General features: G+C 32.8%; 1 protein-coding gene across 3 annotated transcripts in view; it reads left to right on the top strand.

The window, feature by feature from the left end:
- The first annotated feature begins 446 nt into the window (after positions 1 to 446).
- LOC145266909 (uncharacterized) overlaps positions 447 to 13760 on the top strand; it is a 79857-nt gene continuing 66543 nt past the window's right edge. For 2 of the 3 annotated variants that reach the window (XM_080122696.1, XM_080122695.1), the window contains exons 1-2: positions 447 to 582; positions 4936 to 5102. In XM_080122696.1, coding sequence (XP_079978822.1) covers positions 538 to 582; positions 4936 to 5102 — 212 coding nt within the window. In that variant the 5' untranslated portion in view covers positions 447 to 537. The remainder of the gene's footprint in view (positions 583 to 4935; positions 5103 to 13760) is intronic. The other variant, XM_080122697.1, reaches the window with a different exon arrangement.

The following is a 13760-nucleotide window of genomic DNA, read 5'->3' as shown; positions in this document are numbered from 1 at the left end:
CACGTACGCACGCAGGCACGTACACATACACACACACACACACACACGAAAATTAATCTCCATGAAATTAAGAAAATTGCCAAGAAATAATGGTAACATATAGTTAAAAACCCTATCTGGTTCGTAAGACGGTGATCATTTAAAATTTATATGAGATTCTAAAATATTTTTATTTTATTTTTATTATAAGTTAACAACATAAAAGTTGGCGGTAAAAGAAACAACTTTTTATTATTGCTAACATCTAAAACGCCTATAAAAAATAAGAATTTCATTGGGAGGAGGGGGCAGCATAAGGTGCATCATGGCTCGAATAATACCAGGGCCACCGGTGGTGGTGATAATACCTAATTTAATTCATAGTTCATTGTTGAACTTTAGTTGAAGTGTAAATTAGTTGTTTTTTTTTTTTAAGAAATACGTGGATGATCTCCCTTACCGGAAGTTCATATAATTTGAAAGTTTGTCAAACCGGAAGTCCGCGAAATTCAAATTCCACCTTCTTTTTGCTTAATTTTGTTTGAAATTGAAAGCATCATGTTTATTTTAAAGCTCCGATGTTTAAAAAAAGAAATCATTCAGGTTCGTCCTTTTGTTTATATACGTATTGTCACAACAACTGTATATTTAAGGATATTAAAGCCAATGAAATTTGCCTTTATGTATAGAAACACGTTTAACGAAAACAAATACAAAAAAAAACGTATTCAAAAAATATTGGGATCTAATGTTATGCGATTTTATTTATATTTCTTCCTACCTTGCCAAACTTTTTATTATCGTCTTTATTTTATACAAGGTTATTATTTATATTATTTTGACATTTGTTTTGTTTTTGTTTATTAACCACACGTTTACCAACTTAGTTCTTGTTGTGTATAACTTTTAGTATTTTTATATTTAATCTTATTTATCATTATTTTTCGTCAATATGCACTGGTTTTGTCCAACCTGCAATGGGTGTTTATTCCGAAAGCCGTTCTTAACATGGGGAGGTTGAAAATAAGAGAATGCCTTTCGGAATACCCCCCCCCCAAACTTCTTTCGGAATACCTCCATGTAGAGGAGAGCAACTTTCAGAATAAACACCCTTTGCAGGTTGGACAACGAGTGCACATTGACCTTATATTTAAACATTTTTTATTTTTTATTTAATTAGATTGTTTGTTGATGATTATCTGACGATTCCACTTGTTTTGATCTTTTTCATTTTTTTCTTCTTTCTTTTCTATATACAATTGCCTATTATATCATTAGAGAATTGCCAGTTTGTATTTTTAGGAATAAGTATCCAAGACAAGTTCAGGGTATTGAACCGGACAAAACCGACTTTTGCCTACCCCGAAATACATAAACATCAAAATCAAAATGATTTTATATTTAATGCTTGTTAGTCGACAAATCGATTTAAAAAATATATCGTTTTAAGCAAAAACAATATTACGCACTTAAATGTTATGTCGAAAATAGTAATATATCCAAAAAATTACGAAAATTTATCGAGTAGAACAACTGCTATTGTGCTTTTAGTAAAATAAAGGCTATCCGCTATAAACCACAAATATTGCAGCAATAATTTGTGATTGAACTGTCATTTTATTTACAAGTTTCAGCTTAGGGCGAGAGGTGGTGCTGGACAAAGTGGTTGCGTAAAATACCAAACATTGCAACATAAGTAAACCATCAGCCGACTGTTAATCTCCAGGATTGTGGCCCCGGGAAAGCCCATCAGAGATGGGTGCCGGGTCCTTTTCATGCACAACATGCCACTACAACCATCCCGATATTATGCAATTGATGATGGAGCAGCCGCTACCAAAGAGTTAGGGCTCCTGTACCTAATACAGCAGCCAGATAAACTGTCAAACTGGTACCCCCAACCAGTCAGATAAAAAATCAACCCAATCCAATTGCATTGAAATATATGGCAGTCAACCACCCCTAAGATGCCTAGTTTTAGGGGATGGGAATGTGGCGGGATTGAAGAATGACATTCATTGCTCTAGTCAGGAAACAAGGTCACACGTTGGGAGTTTCTGTCGAGTCTCTGTGATCGCGCCTGGTTAATTGGCAAAGGAGTATGAAAGCCGAGTGATAGGCAGAGCTTATGTACTCCTTTAGTAGTTTAAGTTTGCAAACCAGTAATTTTGTTCAAATCACTAGCTCTAGGAAGGTCATCAACCAGGACTGAAGAGGCTTCCTTCCCCTTTATTTAGTGACAAGACGTATAAGGTCAGTACCACAGGGTTAGCTTCAAAGTTTTCCTTCTCCTAAGTGGATGATCTGAGAAGATCTACAGGTCCATCACCGAGAGAGGGTTAAACCCCATGCCTGGGTTACTTTTGCCACAAATTGTATTTCATTAAATAGATGTGCACAATAAAAAATATTTTTTTGCAAAAAATTCACGTTGCGTCCCCAGGGGCTCATAAGGGTCGAAAATGGCCCCCAAATGGCCAAAAATGACACATTTTGCCCCATAACTTTTGATCCATTCATTAGATTTTTCTGAAACTTGGCTAAAAATGTGGAGCCTATTGTTCTTAATATAAAATCCAGTATGGGTGATCCTGGCAAAATTTGATTCATGTCCCCGGAGACTTTTGTGGCTCTTTTTTCATATTTCTCAACAAAAACTTGATATGTTTAACTATATAGTAGTTTTTACATGATGATCAACTCAAATATACATGTTTAAGGCCTGAAACTGCACCATTATCCATTTACACTGGGATTCAGTGTCCCTAAGGGCTCAAAAGAGGTAAAAAAAAAAAAAAGGCTCCAAAATGGGCAAAAATGACACTTTTTGCCCCATAGCGTTTGATCCACCCATTAGATTTTCCTGAAACTTGGCCAAAATGTGAAGGCCATTGTTCTTAATATAAGTTCAGTATGTGTGACCTTGGCAAAATTCTGGTTCCCATCCCTCTGGTACTTTTAGGGCTAAAACAAACATGTCATTTTGGAGCTCTTTTTTCATATTACACAAAAACCTGATATGCATGTCTATATAATGGTTTTCCATGGTGCTGAATTCAAATATACATGTCTTAAGGCATGAAACTGCACTGTTTGTCTATTTTCACTAAGGATTTGGCGTTCCCAGAAGCTCAAAAAGGGGTCACAAGAAAAGTTTTGCATCACAGGATTGAAGAAACAGGTGTTCCCAAAGTTGACGAGTCCAACAGGGGAAAGCGTGTTGCTTGGGACGATTGAATTGCAATTGTGAGAAGTGGTTGGGGGAGTACCCCCGAAAGCACCATAATTTTTTAGGATGCCCAGGCACCATGATTGGGCCAAAAAGAGCGAAAAAATGTGTATAAGTTCAAATCAAATTACTCAATTTTTAACTATGACGGAAGTAATATTTGTTTTTAGGACTAAGTAAAACCCTTCACACTTCTCACATTCATCATTTCTTCACTTTTTTTTTGTGGCATCATCTTACATGCAGCACCAGAGGAGGACCACACACGCGTGGCTGGGTTTTCTTTACTTTCTTTTCATTTTTTTTCTTTATCTTCTTTTTATTTTATTTCATCAATTTCCTTTTTCATATTCATTTTTTTTTTTAATTTTAATTTTTTTTTTCTATTTTCTTGTTTTCATTTTCTTTTCAATTTTGTCATTTTTCCTTTTTTTTTTTGTTTTTCCTTTTCCTTTTTCATTTTTGTTTTTCCTTTTCCTTTTTTCATTTTGTTTTTCCTTTTCCTTTTTTCATTTTGTTTTTCCTTTTTCATTTTTTTCTTTTTCGCGTGTTTTCGTTTTTCATTTTCTCTTTCATTTTTTATTATTTCTTTCATTTTTCATTTATTTTCATTCTTTCTTTTTCATTTTTGTTTTGTTTTATTCTCTTCATGTTTTTTTATTTTTCGTTTTTTTTCTTTTTTAAGCTTTATCATTTATTTTTTTCTTTTTTCTATTTCCTTTATATTTTCTTTCATTTTTGTTCATTTTGTTCATTTTACTTTTTCATTTTTTTTTTCATTTTTTCTTTTTATTTCATTCTTTTATTTCATTTTATTTTATTCTATTTTCTTTTTCATTTTTCTTTCTTTTGCATTTTTTATTTTCTGTTTTACTCTACATTTTTTTTCATTTTTATTTTCTTTTTCATTTTTTTATTTTTTTTCCATTTTGTTGTGTTTCTTTCATTTTCTTTATTATTTCATTCTTTTATTTCATTTTATTTTATTCTATTTTCATTTTCTTTTTTTTCTGCATTTTTTTACATTTTCTGTTTTACTGTATATTTTTCATTGTTTTTTTTTGTTTTTTTCTTTCATTTTAATTTTCTTTAAAATTTTTTCCTTTTTTTTCCATTTTGTTTTATTGTTTTTTATTTTCATTTCGTTTTCAGGAAAGCACCCATCTGTGTATTGGTGCAAACTCTATATTTTCCACTCACTGCAACCATTGGAGTAGAATATAGCTTTGTTGAGGTTGATGGATTTAGAGGGAGGGTAGACCATGTCAATTAAGGTTGATCTTAGGACCAGGGACCTAGAGAAGAGCCATCAAACAAAACTATCCAATGATAGAAATGAATGTTTAATGATGATTTTTTTAAATTTTCATTTTCTTTTTGTCATTTTCTTTTTTTCTTTTAAATTTTCATTTTAACTTTCTTTTTTCATTTTATTTTTTTCGTTTTATTTTTCATTTTCTTTTTTACTATTTTCTTTTTCATTTTCTGTTATTCTTTCTTCATTTTCTTTTTCATTTTTTTATTATTTTCTTTTTCAGTTTCTTTTTTATTTTTTCAGTTTCTTTTTTATATTTTTTTCAGTTTCTTTTTTATATTTTTCATTTTTTTATTATTTTTTTTATTTTTTATTTCCTTTTGCAATTTTCATTTTCTTTTTTATTTCTTTTTCAATTAAAATATTTTCTCCTTTATATATATATATATATATATTTTTTTTTTTTTATCAGATCATGGAGAAAGGTCCGGATAAATTAATGAAGACTTATGGTCGACACAAAAATCGTGTTATCAAAACGGACATTTGGGACTCCAAATTTAATACTTGCCGTGAGAATATCTTCAATCTTTCCAATTCATTTGGTGATGACAGTGACTTTCTGGAAGTAAAACAGACGTAAGCCAATATTTGCTCTTTTTAAATGCTAGCTGAAATCAAATGGAGAAGTTGATATTAAGTTGACAAAGTTCTTGAGAAATTTTTAATTTTGATTTCAAATGATGTATTTTTGAAATAAGTTTTCATTATAATACATTTACTTTATATATCATTTTAAAGAGCGTTTTTCACTCTATCTAATCAGTTAAATTACGATTGTTTTAAAACAATTATGTCTTTTCAGGAGGTTAAATATAAGATGAAAAAAAACAAATTCACGCAATTTTCTTATTTAAATTCAAGCAAGGCTGAAAAACTGCTTACGATATCAATGAAATGTTTGGCCCAGGAACCACTACTGAATGCACAGCACAATGGTGGTTTAAGAAATTTTGTGATGACGACAAAATTCTTGAAGGTGAGCATAGTGGTCAGCTATCGGATGTTGACAATGATAAATTAACAGCCTTAGTCGAAGCCAATCCATATACAACTGTTTGAGAATTAGCTTCTGAATTAGACGTAACATATACAACGATTTTGAACCACTTATGAGAGATTGGAAAGGAAAAAAACTTGACAAATGGGTGCCTCACGAATTGCACGACAACCAAAAGAAACGCCTTTATGAACTGTCATCTTCCCTTCTTTTATGCAAGGAGAATGATCTGTTTCTCGACCAGGGTGCGACTTGTGATGAAAAGTGGGTTCTTTACGACAATTGGCAATGTTCAGCTCAGTGGTTAGATGCTGAAGAAGCTCCACAACACTTCCCGAAGCCAGGTCATGCTGACTATTTGGTGGTCTGCTACCATTCTGATCCATTAGTTTTTTGAATGTAGCAAAGTACTGTCAACAAATGGATGAAATGCATTAGAAACTTCAACAGAAAAGGCCCAATTTTCCTCCATGACAATGCCTGACCGTACGTTGCTAAACTGACCTTGCAAAAGTTGAACAAATTGGGCTATGAAACTGCCTCATCCACCATACTCTCCATACCTTTCACTTATCGACTACTACTTTTTCAAGCATCTTGACTATCTGCGTGAGAAATGCTCCAAAAACCTAAGCAATCTCAAAAACACCTTCAGTGACTTCAGTGCCACCAGAGTACTAGATTGTTACATTACTGGCAGAAATACACTTGTTTTGCGTCGGCAAAAGTGTCTTGATTCTGATGGTGCTTATTTTGATCAATAAATTTTTGTTTGCGCCAAGATATGTTCATCTGAATTTAAAAGTTAAAAACAGCAAGAACTTTCTTGTCAACCTGATAGCTTTTGCAACAATAAGGAATCAGTTTTTAGACAAAACAAACTAGTTTTATCCATAAATATACATTATGGAGTCCATGACTAAAATAGTGCGGTTAGTGCGGTACTGAGTGAACCTAACTTGTTTGTGCCAGGGAGTGTAAAGGGGTCAGCAAAGGTTTCCAATAATATAGATCAAACCCAGGATTTCAATTGACAGAGCATGCACCTATGTGCAAGACAAGTCAGTGAGTGTATTTTGTGTGTGAGTCAGTTAACGTAAACTACAGCCCCCACACACACACCCTGATATAAATAGAAACACACGTGGGGATTTTATAGTCAGTCTGAGTTTCAAATCTGGCAAACACAAATCAGATTGAGCATCCTTGTGGAGCGATGAGAGGCAGTTAAACATATAGAAGATGAATCAATAGAGAAATTCCCATGTTCCCTTCTAAGGATAGGTAGAGAACAGGGGTGTGCCATTTGACCGTGAAACCAATAAAGTCCAAATTGTCCAGAGAATGTGTTGCGTTGTTGTTATGAGCTTTTTTTTAGTCTAAGTCGACATGATCAAGAGATGTGACAAAAATATAAAAAGGTACATTTCTGCTTTTCTTTTATAGATCCACCAAAAATGAACTGAGGTGCCGTAAATATGAACATTCACTAGAAATAAGCAGACACCATCCTATCCTTCCCTCCCCTTCTTCTCAGAGACGTAAGATGTAGACAGATTTCTTGAGTTACCCATTAATTGACAGTGAAACATTTTATCTAATGGCTGGTTTGCATATGCAGCACGCCAACTGAACCATTTATGCCTTCTCATTATCCAATATATATGATCATCTGCAAAGAACGAAACCATTAATTTGTCAATGAGTGTAACGGAAACTACTGCTACTTGTGAAATAGCAAGATTTATGATTAACGTTTATTCCTCCAGATCTGCCATATTCTGTTTATGCCCATGCATATTAACGTGGAAATCTCGAGAATGATGTGGTTCATCACCACACCTGGGCCGTCATTCTGACTTGTACTTAAACAGCATTCGCTCAGGGTAGGTTGAATCAGCTCCATCCATCCTCGCCATTGTTCTAATAGTGAACTCTGTACACGCAGGGTTTTTTTGTGTGATCCATTACACCAATTTTTTTGTGATCCATGACACCAATTTTTTTGTGGTCCATGACACCAATTTTTTGTGGTCCATGACATCAATTTTTTGTAGTCTATGACATCAATTTTTTGTGATCCATGACACCAATTTTTTTGTGGTCCATGACATCAATTTTTTGTGGTCCATGACATCAATTTTTTGTGGTCCATGACACCAATTTTTTGTGATCAATGACACCAATTTTTTGTGATCCATGACACCAATTTTTTGTGGTCCATGACATCAATTTTTTGTGATCCATGACATCAATTTTTTTGTGGTCCATGACATCAATTTTTTTGTGGTCCATGACACCAATTTTTTGTAGTCCATGACACCAATTTTTTGTGGTCCATGACATCAATTTTTTGTGGTCCATGACATCAATTTTTTGTGGCCCATGACACCAATTTTTTGTGGTCCATGACATCAATTTTTTGTGATCCATGACATCAATTTTTTTGTGGTCCATGACATCAATTTTTTGTGGTCCATGACACCAATTTTTTGTGGTCCATGACACCAATTTTTTGTGGTCCATGACACCAATTTTTTGTGGTCAATGACACCAATTTTTTGTGGTCCATGACATCAATTTTTTGTGATCTATGACACCAATTTTTTTGTGGTCCATGACATCAATTTTTTGTGGTCCTTGACACCAATTTTTTGTGGTCCATGACACCAATTTTTTGTGGTCCATGACATCAATTTTTTGTGGTCCATGACTCCAATTTTTTGTGGTCCATGACATCAATTTTTTGTGATCCATGACACCAATTTTTTTGTGGTCCATGACATCAATTTTTTGTGGTCCATGACATCAATTTCTTGTGGTCCATGACATCAATTTTTTTGTGGTCCATGACATCAATTTTTTTGTGGTCCATGGCACCAATTTTTTGTGGTCCATGACATCAATTTTTTGTGGTCCATGACACCAATTTTTTGTGGTCCATGACACTAATTTTTTGTGGTCCATGACACCAATTTTTTGTGGTCCATGACATCAATTTTTTGTGGTCCATGACATCAATTTTTTGTGGTCCATGACACCAATTTTTTGTTGTCCATGACACCAATTTTTTTGTGGTTCATAACATCAATTTTTTGTGATCCATGACACCAATTTTTTGTGGTCCATGACACCAATTTTTTGTGGTCCATGACATCAATTTTTTGTGGTCCATGACACCAATTTTTTGTGGTCCATGACATCAATTTTTTTGTGGTCCATGACACCAATTTTTTTGTGGTCCATGACATCAATTTTTTTGTGGTCCATGACATCAATTTTTTGTGGTCCATGACACCAATTTTTTGTGGTCCATGACACCAATTTTTTGTGGTCCATGACATCAATTTTTTTGTGATCCATGACATCAATTTTTTTGTGGTCCATGACATCAATTTTTTTGTGGTCCATGACATCAATTTTTTTGTGGTCCATGACATCAATTTTTTTGTGGTCCATGACATCAATTTTTTTGTGGTCCATGACACCAATTTTTTTGTGGTCCATGACACCAATTTTTTTGTGGTCCATGACACCAATTTTTTGTGGTCCATGACATCAATTTTTTTGTGATCCAAACTTGTAAGGGAGATGAGACAATTGCTTCAAAGATGAACTCTCCAGATTCATCATGGTGGCCATGGCCCAGCCAGCGTAAACATATTGTGCGGATGACTTGTTGGAGAGAGTTGATTTTTGCAGGACAGTCATTCACTATGGATAGGCTATATTTTGTATATTGCATAGTGCTAAATTTATAGAGACCAGTTGAATGGTACAACCCCCTCTGAAGACATTCTGTTAGGGATATCACAGTAGATAATATAGAGCAAATAATAACCTAAGTTGATAGAAACTATTATAGAGTTTAGCTATCATAATAAGTAATGTAATTGGAATGTGTCAATATCGAAAATATAAAGTTGAATACTTTTTATATCAGTGTACATCATTCATTAAAAATGTCAGGGGAAAAAGTTATGCTTCATCAATGTTCATCCTAAAAATTATGTAAAATCATATGATAGATCTCGATACAACTCAATCGATCAAACTAGCATCCATGAGGTAAATCTTACAGAACTTCCACCCTGGCTGTTAAATCAACCTAAAGTCATACTAGACATGACAATATATTCTTAATCCAATACTCACCCCTCAGACTATAGAGAAAAACTAAACAATATTCTGGATTCTTACCCACATTGGACACACATTTACATGGATAGTTCCAAAGATCAAAACAAAGTGGAATGTGCTGCTATTTCAGAAAACACTATTCTGCAGAAAAGTTACCAAATAACTCCTTAATCAACAGTGCAGAAATTACAACCATAAACTTGGCTCTAGATATTATCACCAATCAAAATTGCAAGAAATTCATAATATTTGTAGACTCATTATCAGTACTAGAATCAATAAAAAAGAAAAAATTAAACAATCCCTTGTTAATCAAACTGTTACAAAGGATCCATTCTATCATGTAACACAAAAATTTCTTCTTCTGTTGGATTCCTAGTCACTATGGTTTCTGTGGAAATGAAAAAGATGGTGGCCAAAAATTCCCTAAAACTCCAAATAAGTGAGTTCAATAAACAATTTTATCACAAAGAAATGGCAAGAAATCTGGAACAATTTCCAAAACAACAAACTCTTCCAAATTATGCCTATACTTAAAAAAAAAAAAAACCCTACTAAATCCCAGAAAATTATGTAAAGAAGTAGTTTTATCACGTATCCGGATAGGGCACACATACATAACTCACTCCCACATACCAAAAAGTGAAGAACTCTCAAAATGTATAACATGTCACAAACTTTATACAGTGAAACACTTTTTACTTGATTGCTATGATCTCACACAAATTTGTCAACACTACTACAAGGTCACAAACTTAAAAGAACTCTTCAAAAAAGAAAACCCTAAAACCATGCTAAATTTCCTAAAAAGAGCAAATCTTTACCATAAAATATGAATACCATCAAATAATAAACTATACCCAAACATTACCCAAATATACCCAGCGAAAATCGACTCTAAAAGTATCAAAAATTAAAATCTTGTATACAGCATTAAATGACCCAAATAAGGTTGATATGCCAGTCAAACAAACAAAATCATATGATCAGCAATTATATTTTTCGTACATAAATTTTCATTTCTGGTGACTTAAAAACGCTTACTGAATTATCTCTCTTTAAATTCATACTTTCCTGTTCTCGGTCAGTGAAGGTGAAATTTTTCTAGAATGAGACAATTTGAATTTTTGTCATAATCCAAAATGCCCCTTTTTAAAGAGCTGGATTTTCTTCCATATTACAAAATAACTTTCTGTCTAACTCTGTCTTTATGCGGAGAAAAATAAATAGGGATTTGCTATTTGCTTGATATGGTTTTGTCGGGAGGCTAGGAAAAAAAAAAGCGTGTTTTTTTTATTTGCTAAAGTCTATGTAATGGAATAGATATATTTATTTATATAACATTGCTTATTTATTATAGAATGAAGTATGTACCCCTTTTTCTATGTAACACTAAAGAAGTCTGTTGCCAAGGTCGCTGGAAAGATGGTGGGATCCTTCTACCGCTCCAGAAGATATCTCACTACTGATGCAATTCTCTATCTATATAAAAGCCAAGTACAGCCAAGGATGGAATACTGTTGCCATATCTGGGCAGGAGCTGCCAAAAACAGCCTATCATGCCTTGACAGAGTACAAAATAGACTTCGTGGTTTAGTGGGGGATGCCCTTTTCTCTACCCTGCAACCCCTCTCCCACAGAAGAGACGTTGCAAGCCTATCCTTGTTTTATCGTTATTTTCATGGCAGGTGCTCGTCTGAACTCCAATCCCTGGTCCCCCCTCGCCAATCTTTCACGAAAAACACCCGTCTAGCTGAATCCACTGTGAAAAATTTCCCCCACTCTATATCTGTGCCTAAATCAAAACACGGATTTCATGAACAAAGCTTCTTTCTTAGAACTGCACGCCTGTGGAACTCTGTCCCGTCTGCCTGCTTCCCTCCGGACTACAACTTGGATGTCTTCAAGTCTAATGTTAACAAATTCCTAATGAACCGCCCCCTTAAGTAAACACTTCATCAAATCTCCTCACTAACGTAATGTACTTGCAATAACCCTTATCCCTGAGTGGCTTCCGGGCCTTGATAAGTGGTGATCACTGTGTAAAAAAAAAAAAAAAAAAGGTAATTTGCTATATGATAAAATGATCCCAATTTTCCCTGCATAAAGTTTCAATAGGAAAATAACTAAATGCTTCCTAAACAAATCCTTTATACCCATCAATTGAAATAATTCCTAAAGCATTTCATCCCCATTCAAAAATTATTACATTTCTTTCATACAAACTTCTCTCAAATACGTAGCCTGACAAAGTAGCAAACACTTTCACTCTCTATACATGAAGTCCTCTCATTCCTCTCACATCAGTGTTCTATCCTTAATCTGTATAATTATTTTTAGGTCATCATTTATTATTTAACTTTTTCAATATAACTAATTCCAGCATACTACACTATATTTAAAGGAAAAAAAATAATAACCACTCCTTTACTTTCACTTGCATTCAAAATGGCGTCCTGAAAGTATTCTAAGAATAAGTGAATATTGGAATACCCATGTCTATTAATAATAATAGTCATTCCTTTGATTACTAGAATGATTAAACAAGCTTTACCGGACAGTTACAATCAGCATAAGTAAATTCTTAAAAGATTTGATAAGTATTTATAAAATATATAATTTATTAATTAAAATTTAACTTTTTCCTTTTTATTCACACAAAATAAAACCTACCTTCCTACCAGAAAAAAATATTCTCAAAAACATTCTTTGACTTAAAAGCTAAAAACATTCTTTGACTTAAAAGCAAAAAACATTCTTTGACTTATAAGCTAAAAACATTCTTTGACTTATAAGCTAAAAACATTCTTTGACTTAAAAGCTAAAAACATTCTTTGACTTAAAAGCTAAAAACATTCTTTGACTTAAAAGCTAAAAACATTCTTTGACTTATAAGCTAAAAACATTCTTTTACTTATAAGCTAAAAACATTCTTTTACTTATAAGCTAAAAACATTCTTTGACTTATAAGCTAAAAACATTCTTTGACTTATAAGCTAAAAACATTCTTTGACTTATGAGCTAAAAACATTCTTTGACTTATGAGCTAAAAACATTCTTTGACTTATGAGCTAAAAACATTCTTTGACTTATGAGCTAAAAACATTCTTTGACTTATGAGCTAAAAACATTCTTTGACTTATGAGCTAAAAACATTCTTTGACTTATGAGCTAAAAACATTCTTTGACTTATAAGCTAAAAACAGAAACATGGTTACTACCTTATTACGATCTTATTTTTTAACTGAAGAAGAAAAATGACAAACTATTTTAGATTAACAACGTTAGCGGTTATGACCTTCGGGTAACAGTTTTTAGACACTTTTCAATTCAATAAATATTTAGAAAATAATTCTAAATGTACAGAAAAAATATCAGCATTTTCTACTTCAGGAAAAATACAACATATGAATAACTAAAGATTATATATATATATATATATATATATATATATATATATATATATATATATATATATAATTATTTGCTATAATAATTATTTACTACTTACAGACACTAGTGTTTCATCTTTTAGGGAATCATCAGGTTTCATCTTTTAGGGAATCATCAGTGCAGATCCGAACCCGGCATCAGAAGCCATCTCCGGTTTCATTAGCAAGGACTAAATCCATTCGGCTACTGTTAACCGTGGGAAATACTGTTGAAATTTAAACATTTCTTTTTTTTTTTTTTTTTTTTAAATGCTTTTGACATCTGTCAGAGTGATCTAATCATATGATGATCTGCACATAAGAGCTAAATTGACCGATTTTTTTATTTCAACTGAAAGTGCTCAACAATAAGAAACAAGTTTCTTAAAGGGGCTGACATAATTATTTACTATAATAATTATTAAATACTTACATATATATATATATATATATATATATATATATATATATATATGCAAATGGATTGCAAAAAGAATTATGCATTTTATTAAAATAGCTGGCATTTTTGGGAGTGTTTCACAATCATTTTATAGTTTTTATTCATATTCACCTCAAACAAAATACAGTGCCATTTGGACATAAGGGGCTACTACTTGAGACCATATCAAGGATATTATGTAGGGAGTCGATGTCTTACACGTAAAC

Source organism: Euprymna scolopes, chromosome 42, assembly GCF_053919585.1.
Source record: "Euprymna scolopes isolate OS-2025 chromosome 42, ASM5391958v1, whole genome shotgun sequence".
Lineage (NCBI taxonomy): Eukaryota > Metazoa > Mollusca > Cephalopoda > Sepiida > Sepiolidae > Euprymna > Euprymna scolopes.
The sequence above is the reverse complement of the archived record's forward strand: the minus strand, read 5'-3'. Positions and strand labels throughout refer to the sequence as shown.